Genomic DNA, 11,946 nt, shown 5'->3' with positions numbered 1-11,946 from the left:
CCGGCCGGAAACCGCCGCGAGGCCCCGCCCCTCGCCGCCCCGCCCAGCCCCGCGGCGCCCTCTGCAAACCGCCCCGGCCGGAAACCGCCGCGAGGCCCCGCCCCTCGCCGCCCCGCCCAGCCCCGCGGCGCCCTCTGCAAACCGCCCCGGCCGGAAACCGCCGCGCGGCCCCGCCGTTCCGCCCCCCCCAGTCGCGCCGCGGGGTTGGGGGGGGGCCGGGGGCTCCCCCAGGACCCCGCTGAGCCCCGGGCCGCACCGGGCCGGGCCGGGCCGGGACAGGGCGGCCTCCCCCGGCCGGGCCCCCGCCGCCAGCCCCAGCGCCGCCAGCGGGGCTCGAGGCCGGAGGAAGGGGAAGTGCTGGGGCCCGGCGGCTCCGGAGGGTGCTGGGGGTGAGCCCAGGCCCCGCGCCGGGGAGCGGGGGGGGGGGGGGGTCGCGGCCTGCACCGAGGCCCGGCGCGGCCCGAGGCGGCGATGTCCCCGTTTCTGTCCCGTTTCTAACGCTTTTCCCGTGCAGCAGCCGCCCCATGGAAGGGGAAGCAGCGGCCCCCGCCGGCGGCGGCGACACCCGGGGGCTCCCGGGAAAGGCAGCAGGCGGCACGGAGGGAAAAGCGTCTCCGCAGGAGCTGACCGGCACCGGCGACACCGGGGACCCGGGGGATGGTGGTGCCCCCCCGGGGGGCTCGGGCCGCGCGGAGGGTGAGCGCTGGGGGAGACTGGGCCGGGAAGCGGGAAACCCGTGGATAAAAATCCCGGAGGCCCCCGGGGACGAGGGGCACCGTGCGCCGGGCGAGAGGGTTCGGAGCCCCTGGGCTTCGCCCTGTCGCCTCTCCCCCCCGGCCCCTAACTGCTGTCCTCGTTTTGCCCGTGGAGCAGGCGCTCTCCCGAAGCCCTCGACCGCCTCGACGGACAGGCAGAGGAGCACCGAGGTCTCGGCCCTCGACAGTGAGTATCACAGAGCCCCGGGCTCGCGGGCCCTCGGCGGCAGCCCTGGCCCGCTCCGGGGCGGAGAGCTCATCTGCCACCAAAGGGGCCTTTTGTCCCACGGAGGCAGCTGGAAAAAAAAAGGCCTTTTACTGCTGCCGGTCCCTGCAGTAACGTGGCAAGGCCGAGTCCAAATCCAGACCTTGCTGATGACTCGTGTCAGCAGTGAGAGGTCGCTGCAGCTCCACGCAGTGGAATTGCAGATTACAAACTCTTTTCACGTGCTTTCCTGACTGAACTGTAACATGCTTGTTGGAAACACATTGAGATTTCCAAGTGGAGCTCTTTAAGGGTAGGAAAAACAAGGATGAACCTCAGTGTGTCCCAGCCTGCCTCCTGTGGCACGATATCATGTGTGATTATGCCATTAATGCAAGATCCATGCCTCCCGCTGGGCCCCGATGGCCCGTGCCTCTCCACAGGCAGCTGTTCGGGCTGTGTTTTATCCTCCCTGTTCAGCTGTTGTTCCCTGCCCACTGGTCAGACCTGCTCTCCAACCTCTTTGCTTGCAAGGGAATAATTCCATTTTTATGGCACTCAGTTTTTACCAGGTGCAGGAGGAAACAGCTCCAGATAAGGCACATTAGGCTGACGTGAGCCGTTGGCCGCTTTTGAAGCTCTCGGCCTCAAGACAGCCTACCTCCTACCTGGGTAGCAAGGAGACGTGCTCTGACTTTCCCCTCTCTCTGGAACAGGCTTCCCCCTGCGGCACTCGAACACGCTGACGAACAGGCAGCGGGGCAACGAGGTCTCGGCCCTTCCCGCCACGCTGGACAGTGAGTATCGCGGGCTCCGCAGGGTGGAAGCAGCCGTGGGAAAGCGGGACAAGAGCCTCCTTGTCTCCTGACACCCTGGCATTTTGCAGCACCCATGGGATGGTCTCTTGCCATGGCTGGCTGGTCCCACCAGTGAATGGTGGAAGGGTGTTGGTTACCCACTGGGCTTTTTGGGGACAGCCTGGGGCTGTGCATTTACCTCCGCCCCGGACTTGGAGGGACTCGTAGGTGCCCCGAGTCCTGCCAGGTGCAGGGAAGGTCCGACTGTGGCAGGATGGAACAGGGAGGCTGCCTGCAGACAGCGGGTGCCGAGCTGGGGAAACGCTTTGTCCTGACAGTTTAATTCCTTCCATTCCCCAGCGTTGTCCATTCACCAGTTAGCTGCCCAAGGTGAGCTCAGCCAGCTGAAGGAGCATCTTCGGAAAGGTACGTGTCTCCTTCAGCCTTGCCTAGACTTTTCCCGGTGTTAGTTAGGTCTCTGCTGCAGCAAAAGGGGATGTGGGAGAGTAGCAACAGGTTGGGTTTCCACCCCAGATCACGTCGAGTCCTGCCAGGTCATAACGCAGCCTTTGATAAACCCTCGGTTTAGTTTTACAGCCTTTGCTGTGTTTACTGGGAGACAGGGAGCAGAGGAGGCTTTGTCCTACCTACGTAAGATGCTTCGCCTGTGTTTGTGCAGGTGAGAACTTGGTAAATAAACCTGATGAGAGAGGCTTCACCCCGCTGATCTGGGCTGCTGCCTTTGGAGAGATTGAAACAGTCCGTCACCTGCTGGAATGGGTAAGGGCATGTGCTAACGCAGTGTCAGGTTAACAGGAGACTTCCCAGCCCCCAGCTCCTGCCCAAAAAGTCCAGTAGCAGCCTGACACCATCTCAGCTGACCTCTTCCCGTGGCACCGAACAGGAGGACGCCTTTGCAGAGCTAATGGCTCAGACAGTTGCTGTTGGACGCAATTCCCCATCAGGTTGTGGGCTAAGTCAGGAGTATGAACGAGCCTTATCTCCTAGTTAGCAATAACTGTTTGTAATTAAATATCTGCTTTTTGGTAATTTGAGATCAGGCTTATCATTTGGGCCCTGTAATCTGCCAGCAAGTGTGCTTGCCGAGGTGGTGTTGCAGTTAATGAACTCACTGCTGCATTGTCCTTGAGTGCTGGGCTTGCAGCTGGGGGTTGTCCCAGGGCCAGGCAGGAACCAGATCCCCCTCGCATCCTGGATCCAGCCGCTTCCCAAAGCTCAGTCCCGCATCCGTCCACGTGTCCGCAGATCAGTGAGTGCTCAGGCCACATAAGCGCCGGCCAAACACTGGCTTCATTGCTGCATTAGCAGCAAGACTGCAATTCATCATCAGAAAGACAAGTAGAAACCAAAATAAGTGAGGTGATACGTTGATAAAGGATATAACAAAGTCCAGGAGAGGTCCATAGCTAACAGGGCTCAGAGGACCGGGTGGGTTTTCTAGGGAAATCGGCAACAAAGAGACCCAGGCCATTGCACAAGCCTCTAACTAGACGAGGCCACTAACGCTGTTACTAGTGGAGCATCCTGGACGCGGAGCATCGCAGGCTGCGAGGCTGGCTGGCCCCGGCTTTGTGATCAGCCCTCCTGGGGCTACCAGCAAGACGGGTCTCGCGCTGAGCACCCCAGTTCTCAGCAGGGCTCCTTCGCCCTTCGGGAGGCTAATGCCTGTGCTGTCCCCAGGGCGCTGACCCCCATGCGCTGGCAAAGGAGCGGGAGAGCGCCCTGTCCCTGGCCAGCATGGGCGGCTACACGGACATCGTCATCATGCTGCTGGAGAGGAACGTGGACATCAACATCTATGACTGGGTGAGTGCCGCTGGGCCCAGGCTGCCACGGGGACCGCGCCAGCCCTGGGGGTGACACCAAGCCCTGCACGGGGCTCCGCAGAGCTCATTTTAAAAAACAGCAGCGAGTTCACATTGCTGCTGCTCTGTCTCCTGCTCTGGGCCGAGTTAGGGGCAAAGCCTCTCTCCCAGCTGCTGCCCAGGCTTGCAGTGCTCATTTGCATGCTCGCATGGTTGTTTAAAGAAATTAATCTGGATAATAATTTTAAATGGTTTCCTCAGTTGCTCATGCTGGTGATTTTACCAGCCGCAAGGAAGCTGTGCTCATAAATTCAGGTTGTCCTTAAAATAATACAAAGTTATTGTATAACATACAGAGAATCAGGGAATAAAATGTGCGCAGAGCCGCTCTGCAAGAAAACACCCAGCCTGGAGCTGGGAGGGGAGGGAAAGGGGAAGCCAGCAGCTCTGGGACCTACCGCTCTGGGAGAAACAGGGCCAGCACAGCCAAGGCTGCACAGCGGGGTCCTCGGTCCCGAGCAGCACGGCATGAGGCAGGATAGTGGAGAGGGCCGAGCCAAGCTCGATGGATACGTGGCTCCCACGCACTCGCCCTGCGAATTCAAGGGCTGGGTGAGCACGGCCCCGCGAGGCCAGCGCTGACGGCGCCTTCCCTTTCCCTGCAGAACGGCGGCACCCCTCTGCTCTACGCCGTGCGCGGCAACCACGTCAAGTGTGTCGAGGCCCTACTAGGTAACGGGGAAGATCCGCACTTAGCGCTTGGCCTCAAATCGCTGCTTGTTGGTAACCGCCTCGGGCAGAGAGAGCGCAACACACCCGGGGGGAGAAACCGAGCAGCCCGGGGATATCACGGGGTGCCCACCCAGGACGGGCGCCGGCCCCTTTCGGGGGGCCTCTTGCCCCGTGCCTGCCCCGGAGGGGATGCCGCATCGGCAGGGGAGCCCTGATCTCCACTGCCCGCTTGCAGCTCGCGGCGCCGACCTGACGACGGAGGCGGATTCTGGCTACACCCCCATGGATCTGGCTGTGGCCCTGGGACACAAGAAAGGCAAGTGTCTGCTGCGTGCCTGGCAAAGAGCCCGTTTCCCCCCACCCCCGGAAAAGGGCCCAGGCAATTCCCAGCTCCCAGCCCTGCCTGGGGCTTTTCCTGACTTTCTACCACAGCTCCCTGCTCTGCCGCACAGAGAAACTGAGCCAGAGAAATCAATGTGGGTCCTGTTCCCCCTCCCAAACCAGAGGTGTGCTGCAGACGGGGCTGGGGCGGGGGAGCTGGGGACAGGCCCCTGGAGAAAGCAGTTTCCCTATCTCCCACTGGAAAACGGGAGCAAAACGGTGACCGACCAGGGGATGTCCTACCTGCAGCAATGCTAGCTTCTTTTAAGGCTTGGCTTCCCTGGGTTTCATTTCTCTCCCTTCTCTTCCCTGCCTTAGTCCAACAGGTTATCGAAAATCACATCCTCAGGCTGTTTCAGAACAAGGGGCTGGAGTGACGTGGTTTGCGCTGCATCGCCAGCGCTTCTCTTGGCCGACACAGACTCTCCTCCACGACCACAGCGGCCTGACCCAGCGGTCCCAAAACGGGCAGCGGAGCGATGCTTCTAGCAAGAAGCATGTGGAGGAAGCAGGGAACCGCCTGCCCTGGGCGGATTTACGCCTCTCCCAGAGGGCGGCACGGCCTCGGCGCCTCGCACCCGCAGGCACGAGTTCCTTGGGGCAGCTGCGTTTCTGCTCTGCCCAGGCTCAGTTGCTTTGTGCGCGGGTATTCAGGTATTGCATTTTTGGAAGTAAACTCTAAAGCAGCCACGTGGAGCCCTGTCTGTTGCCTTGTGACATCCCACCCGCCGGTCGCAGCAGCTGGTCCTTGATCCCAGCACCAGCTACTAGGGAACCGCGAGGGGCACTGGGCCAACCAACCTCTTTGGGACACTGGGAGGGCCCAGCCCTTGGTGTTCCTCTCTGGAGCCGTCTCTTTGAAGAGTGAGGCTCCATCCCAATGCCCGTGAACTTGCCAAGCCCTCCCCACACACCGCACTGCTAGCGAGCCGGGGAAATATCCGTAGGCAGGAGCAAAATCCAGCAAGCGCCCGCGGGAAGCATCGCCCTGCCAGCCACGAACAAGCACGGCCCAGGCCGCGCAGCCGGCCCGCTGCAACCCGAGGCCGAGCCCTGCCAAGCCGGCAAACAGCTGCTCCAGGAAGGGATTTGGGGGTTATTAGAGTAGGCGAGAGACCGCCAGAGCCCCGCAGCACACGGCGGGAGGCAGCTCCTCCTCCTCTTCCCTGCTCCAGCCACACGATGCATCATGAAGCAGCAGAACGGAGCCTGGGGCTGGGCACAGAGGGCACCCGTCTGGGGGTGCCACTTGCCCAAGGAGCAGTCAGGAGGGCGCAGGGGGGCCACAACCATTTATTCAGCCCGTTTTTTGGGCTCTGTCCCACAGCAGAGGCCCCAGGCTGGCTTGCGAGTCCAGGCACGTGGGTTTCTGCACCGGTGTCCCTCCGTCACGGCCAGCCGGCCATCCCGCGGGGCAGCAGGGTCCCCCCTCCGCCAGCACCTCGGGGCGCACGCGGGGCCAGCACGTCCCTGCTGGCAGGGCTCACTGTCCCGCGTCCCCGCGCACGGCAGAGCCCCCGGAGAGGGGCTGCCGCGGGGGCCCCGGCGGCCGGGGAACGACCCACCCCGCGGTCCCTAGAGCCTCTCGCCCAGCACCCCGAGGTGGTACACCACGATCCTCCCGAAGAAGTCCGTGCTGTTCTCAAAGGTGATCTTCAGCTTATCCAGCGCCGTCTCTTCCACCTGGAAGCTGTGCGGAGCGCGTCAAGGAGGGAACGGGCAGAGGGATGCAGCAATACGCGGGAGACCTGCTCTGAGCCGGCTGGACGCCGCGGCAGCCCCCATGGGGCTCGCACATGGCGTGCCGCTCCCCAAATTCGCTCCCGCCCCACCAAGCTGCTTTAGCCGTAGCAAAGTGCCAACGGGCAGCTGCGACGGACTCTAAACTGCAGCTCAGACGCCTGCCCCTGTCCCTCCGCGGCTGCGGGTGGCTTTGAACCCCTCCGCCAAGCCGTTCGGCCCAGCCCGCAGCGAGCCAAAGGATATCTGCAGGGCGTTGACGTCCTCGGGGTACAAGTCGGATATTTTCACCAGTTCTTCGCCCGTTCTGCAGCCTGCGGAGGGCAAAGGTGGAGGCAGCCGCGTGGCGGGCTCGCGTGCCGGGGGAGCCTCCGTCTCGGCCGCCCCGACGAACCTCCCCGCGTGGGCTTTGCTGCGGGGAGCCGGGTGGGAGCAGCGCCAGCAGCCGCCTGCCTGCCTCCCGCCTCCCTTCACTGGGCTTTCGGGTGCAACGCGGGAGCAAAGCGACCCGTCCTAACACAAGGGTCTGCTGGGTCCAACCTAGGACCCGGCCCCCCCCTTGCCTAGCCCAGCTCCTGCATCCTGAATTTGGGCTGCAGAAACCCGCAGGCATTGTAGCGCATTTGATATCTAACGGATCGGGATTAGCCGCTGGCAAGGCATTTTCCAGCCTGCAAACGAGGGGTCCTGGAGGACCCTCCCTATTCACCCCTCTCTGCTCCGGCCTCAGCCCCTCCAGAGTTTCAGGAACAGTTCCCAAACACCTCTGGGCTCTGCAATAAAGAACTGCAGGATCCCGGTTTGGGTAAAAGGAGGGGAAAGCACTGCGCACCTCCAGGCACCTCCTCACCTTCCAGCGTGCACAGCCGGCTGGAGAATCCCCCCTGGAACTGGATGCGGAGCCGCGAGACCTTGACGGTGCGGGGGAAATCCAGGGTGACCCACTGGGACGATCCCTGAAGGCAGGAACAACACCGGGGCTCGGTCACCAGGTCCCCGCAGGGCTGGGAGCCCGGAGCCCCCCCGGCACGTCCCAGCCCACTGCGTAGCGCCCGCACGGCTCTGGCACCCTCTGGCTTCCCCCCCTCCTCGTCCCCCAACCTGGTCCGAGTTCCAGCATGTCTCCTCGTTCGCGTCGAACATGTGCTTCTTCCCAAACTGCTTCACGTCCCGGTTGAGCACGGAGCTCACCCTGCAAGGACACGCGTCACCGTCCCGGGGCCAGGGCCAGGGCCGGGGGACGGCGATGCAGGGAGCCGGGGTGCACCGGGGTCGGGGAGCAGAGCCGGGGGCAGCGCGTGGCACCCAAGAGGGACCCGCGTGGGTGACGCGGTCCCAGCGCCCTGGTGCCCGCCGTCCCCTCGACTCACCGTGCGGCAGTGTCAGCGCAGATCAAGGGCACCTCGGGCATCGCGGCGTGCGGCTCCGCTGCCTATGGAGAGACACGGGTCAGGGACCGGCCACGAAGCGTGGTGGGGACGACTGGGGACACCCGGAGAGGGTTGGGGCACCCGGGCAGGGTCAAGACACCCAGACTGGATAGGGGCACCTAGGCGGGGCTGGGACATGCTGGCAGCGATGACGGCACCTGGGCAGGGTTGAGGACATCTGGGCAGGGTTGAGGACATCTGGGCACGGCTGGGGACACCAGAATGGGGTTAGGACACTCGGACGGGGTGGGTGCACCTAGGTAGGGCTGGAAGCACCTGGGCAGGCAGCACCCGGGAAGGATTAGGGCACCTGGGCAGGGTTGGGAGCACGTTGGCAGGACGGGGAGACCCGGGCAGGGCTGGGGACACCCGGGGGCCGCCGTCGCGATCCCGGCCCGCGCCCATCCCCGCGGCCTCGGGCCGGAGCCGCCGCCGCCGCCGCCGCGCACTCACCAGCCGGCGCCGCGCAGGAAGCGGCGGAACTGCTTCCTCGGGGCCCAGGCGTCCGGGAACGCCCCCCCCGCACAGCGCTCCGCCCCCGGCTCCGGGGACCCAGGCGTCCGGGAGCGCCCGGTTCCCCCCTCCCACCCCCCCGGGGGCGGCGGCTCCGAGCTCCGCGCCGCGGCCCGGGTGCAGCGCGCGGGGGGGGGGGGGCAGCACCGGCTCGGTGCCCCCCGCGCCCGGCCCGGTTCGGCCCGGTTCGGCCCGGCGCCCTCCCGCAGCGACGCTCCAGGTGGCGCTACCGGAGCGCGGCTCGCCCGGCGCGGGGGTGCGGGCGGCCCGGCCCGGCCCGCTGCAGCGGCCGCGCACACGGCCTGCGCATCCCTAGGCACCCCGGAGCATCCCTAAACGCACGAGCATCCCTGCACTCCTGGGCATTCCTAAATGCACGAGCATCCCTGCACATCTGGGCATCCCGGCACACCGGAGCGTCCCTAGACGCACGGGCATCCCCGCACATCTGGGCATCCCGGCACACCGGAGCGTCCCTAGGCGCACGGGCATCCCCGCACATCTGGGCATCCCGGCACACCGGAGCGTCCCTAGGCGCACGGGCATCCCTGCACCGGTGCAAGGCGCCAGCGCAAAGCACGAGAAAGGCCAAGAAATCTCTGCTTCCCCGGTGCTGCCTTTGCGCTGCTGCTTCTCGGCAAAGGCAGCGCGGCCGCGTGGCCCACGGAGAGCCCCCGGCAGCTGTGCCATGCCGCGCCGGGCTCCGCGGGTCCCCGAGGGGGCAGCTGGCAGTGGGGAGGCCTGAGCAGCTGTGCAAGGGGGGATACGCACACGCGCACACGGGTGTGCACGCGGCGGCTGCTTAGAATTAACCTTCCCGGGCAGATGGTGCCTTTGCACTTGCCCGTGGTCCCCGTGTTTTTAGGAACGTGCCCCTCCCCGGTTCTCAGTGCAGCAGCTCAGCCCTGCCCTGGCCCCACGTCTCCGGCCCCCCCAGCACTGCCTTCCTGGGGGAGGCAGCAAAAGCCAACCCCGAAGGCACGGGCTGCAGCGCTCGCAAGCCTCCATGCGCTCGCCTGTGCATGAGTCACGCCACGCGCGCTGGGCTGCCTTCGCTCAAGCAAAAGCAAAAATAAACCCAGCCGAGTGCCGCACAGCCCTCACCTCCCCCTCGCAGCGCGGCCCGCGGCTGCAGGGCTCACGCACCCGCGGCCTTCAGTGTCCAGGCCTCGGACCCCCGGCTGGGGCTGCGCGCACGCACGCAGGCACTGCACATGCACGCACACAGTGACGCACACCCGCACGTGCAAACACACAGTGACACATCCCTGCATATGCATGCACGCAGCGACACAGAGCTGCGCACGGCGTGTGCAGTGACACACACACACACACACACACACGTGCATGCACGCAGCAACACAGCTGTGCCTGGTGCATGCACACAATGACACACACATGCATGCATGCAGCGACACACGGCTGCACACAGTGCACGCATGCAATGACACACACGTACATGCATGCAGCAACACACAGCTGCACACAGTGCATGCACGCAATGACACGCATGTGCATGCACGCAGTGACACACAGCTGCACACGCATGGGCCACGGGCCCCGCTCTGCCTGGTGCCCCATCGGCCTTGCCGCCTGCAGAGCCACGTGGCTAGTGAGCAAGGGGACAATTAGCAGCGCCAGCCCCCGAGGGGAGCAGAGCTGTGGCCACAGCCGCGTTGCTAAAACACCTCCCCTGGTGCGGGGGTCGCCCAGAGCCTGTTGCGGGCCGGGAGCGGGGCGTCGCGCCCCATCGCCGCATGCCGAAATGCAGCTGCTGCCAGGGAGGTGCTTTGCAGCTGCGCTGCTGCTCTCGCCTCGCTCCAGCCGGCGCTGGGTCCCAGGGCCAGGATGGCCCGTGCCCACGGCACAGGCTCCCGCCGCCATCGCGGCCGGCAATCTTCCTCTGCCTTCCTCCCCCTCCCTGCGTTTCGCCTCGGAAATTGGGTCAAAACCACGGGAGCCTCGGTTGCCACTCGGCGCATCGGGGCCAGGGCTGCTATTTCTGCTGCGCGGCCGCGGCTCCGCAGCGCCGCAGCTCGCGTCTCCTCCCACCGATTTCTCCTGGCGGCGCCTCTGCTCGGCACAGGGCAGCGGCGGGAGCCTCCCCGCGTGGCCCCGGCACCTCGCCGCCGTTCCCAGCCCCCTGCGCCTTGCCGCAGCCGCCGAGCCGGCTCTCGAGGAAAGACGCGGGCTGCAAATGCAGCTGTTCAGCGCCGGCCTCCGCCGGGAGCTGCTTGGCCGCGGCGGCCACAGGCTGCCTTCCAGCCCGGCACTTAGCAGCCCGCCGGGGGGCAGTTTGCATTTCACACACGAGCTAATAGAAAGGCTGGTGCTTAACGAGGAGCCGGCGCGAAGCCAAGGCCCTGCACCGCTCCCACCTGCGCCCGCCGGCCCACAGCTGTTGCTGCTGCGGGGATGCACGGGGATGCAAAGGGCTGCTCTGGCGCCGCGGCATCCCGGGGCGTTTTGGCGCTGCCACGGGCAAGCCACCGGCGGGGGTCCCGGTGCAGGAGTGCCGGCGCCTTTTGCACCCCGAGGTCCCGGCGCGGAGTTTTGCTGAGCAGCCCCGGCTGGCGCGGTGCGCCGTTCCCGAATGAGGAGTGGCTGTTGTGCCCCTCGCAACGGGACTGCCGGCGGGGTTCCCGGCCGCAACGGGCTCTTCCTCGCCCAGCGGCAGGCTGCCGTGGGACGCCCTGCTCCCGGGCCGCGGGCAGCGCGATTCGGGGCATGGCCGGAAAAGCGGCGCCTCCGCCGGGAGCAGGTGGCAGGGTGCGACGTGCCCTTAACGAGCGTGTGCTCTGCTAACGGGCGACGCGGCTCGGCTTTCCCGCGCCAGCGGGGCAATTACGGAGCTGGCAATGGCTAATAAAGCAGCTCCGGCCTGGCCCTGCGGCTAATTATCCCCAGTGTCAGCAGAGCCGCATGCCAGCGTGGCCGCAGCTGCGAGCCGGGCGCCCCGGGGACCCCGGAGCCACGGAGCTGCCCCCAGGGCCGGCTTGTCCCCGCTGCGCTCCAGCATCCCCGGCCGACGCTCGCTTTGACCTTCCCGCGGCGCCCGGCAGGGAAGCTGATGGATGGCGGCGGGGAGCCGAGCGGGGCGGGATGCCCACGAGCCGGGTGCTCCCGGCGCCGCAGGGGCAGCGCTGCCACGGGAAAGGGGGCCGAGCCGGGGGTCGGTGTCCCCCTGGGTGCGCGCAGCCCCGGGCACGGCACGGCACGGCATGGCACGGGATTTGCATGCATGGTGCGCATGCACCCGCCGGCTGCTGGCTCCGGGCCCTGCTGCCGAGGATGCCGAGCCAGTGCCATCACTCCCCGGTGACCTGCCCGCAGGAGGGGACTGCGCTCGTGTGTCCCGTGTCCCCCACACCGGAGGAAGGGTCCTGGCGGAGGGCGAGGGAGCCGGTCTGGGCTGCCGGGAAGCGGAAGGGGGAAGGGAGGGAGGCAGTTGCCATGGAAACAGAAAATAAAATCAATTCATCCTGCTGGTGGGTTTGGAGGGAGGCGGCACCCGGTGAGCGCAGGGCACCCGCCGCCCCGGGGCCCTTCGTGTCCCGGCAGCCCCGG

The 11,946-nt window shown here is 65.9% G+C and overlaps 2 protein-coding genes across 4 annotated transcripts; one reads left to right on the top strand and one right to left on the bottom strand.

The window, feature by feature from the left end:
- The first annotated feature begins 176 nt into the window (after positions 1-176).
- RFXANK (regulatory factor X associated ankyrin containing protein) lies at positions 177-5,392 on the top strand. 2 transcript variants are annotated; one of them, XM_067312880.1, is made up of 10 exons: positions 177-389; positions 518-696; positions 874-942; positions 1,677-1,757; positions 2,118-2,183; positions 2,437-2,537; positions 3,459-3,584; positions 4,249-4,315; positions 4,551-4,631; positions 5,015-5,392. In XM_067312880.1, the coding sequence occupies exons 2-10, from the start codon at positions 525-527 to the stop codon at positions 5,071-5,073; spliced, it is 822 nt and encodes a 273-aa protein (XP_067168981.1). In that variant the 5' UTR covers positions 177-389; positions 518-524; the 3' UTR covers positions 5,074-5,392. The 2 variants fall into 2 exon arrangements, with proteins under 2 accessions (XP_067168981.1, XP_067168980.1); XM_067312879.1 differs by having other exon boundaries at positions 515-696.
- Positions 5,393-5,969: 577 nt separating this feature from the next.
- Positions 5,970-8,385, bottom strand: NR2C2AP (nuclear receptor 2C2 associated protein). 2 transcript variants are annotated; one of them, XM_067312734.1, is made up of 6 exons: positions 8,320-8,385; positions 7,807-7,868; positions 7,538-7,628; positions 7,287-7,392; positions 6,683-6,750; positions 5,970-6,388 (listed from the first exon to the last, which is right to left on the bottom strand). In XM_067312734.1, the coding sequence occupies exons 2-6, from the start codon at positions 7,845-7,847 to the stop codon at positions 6,272-6,274; spliced, it is 423 nt and encodes a 140-aa protein (XP_067168835.1). In that variant the 5' UTR covers positions 7,848-7,868; positions 8,320-8,385; the 3' UTR covers positions 5,970-6,271. The 2 variants fall into 2 exon arrangements, with proteins under 2 accessions (XP_067168835.1, XP_067168836.1); XM_067312735.1 differs by lacking the exon at positions 8,320-8,385 and adding an exon at positions 8,177-8,305.
- Between the last annotated feature and the right edge of the window lie 3,561 nt (positions 8,386-11,946).

This window comes from Apteryx mantelli, chromosome 30 (assembly GCF_036417845.1).
Source record: "Apteryx mantelli isolate bAptMan1 chromosome 30, bAptMan1.hap1, whole genome shotgun sequence".
Lineage (NCBI taxonomy): Eukaryota > Metazoa > Chordata > Aves > Apterygiformes > Apterygidae > Apteryx > Apteryx mantelli.
The sequence above is the reverse complement of the archived record's forward strand: the minus strand, read 5'-3'. Positions and strand labels throughout refer to the sequence as shown.

Excerpts from the sequence above, each read along its gene's own strand:
- RFXANK (XM_067312880.1), top strand. The coding sequence starts at position 525 with ATGGAAGGGGAAGCAGCGGCCCCCGCCGGCGGCGGCGACACCCGGGGG. Across the intron at positions 3,585-4,248 it reads ACATCAACATCTATGACTGG|AACGGCGGCACCCCTCTGCT; the intron begins GTGAGTGCCGCT and ends CTTTCCCTGCAG. Across the intron at positions 4,316-4,550 it reads GTGTGTCGAGGCCCTACTAG|CTCGCGGCGCCGACCTGACG; the intron begins GTAACGGGGAAG and ends GCCCGCTTGCAG.
- NR2C2AP (XM_067312734.1), bottom strand. The coding sequence starts at position 7,847 with ATGCCCGAGGTGCCCTTGATCTGCGCTGACACTGCCGCACG. Across the intron at positions 7,393-7,537 it reads CATGCTGGAACTCGGACCAG|GGATCGTCCCAGTGGGTCAC; the intron begins GTTGGGGGACGA and ends TCCTGCCTTCAG. Across the intron at positions 6,389-6,682 it reads AGGACGTCAACGCCCTGCAG|AGCTTCCAGGTGGAAGAGAC; the intron begins ATATCCTTTGGC and ends CGCGCTCCGCAC.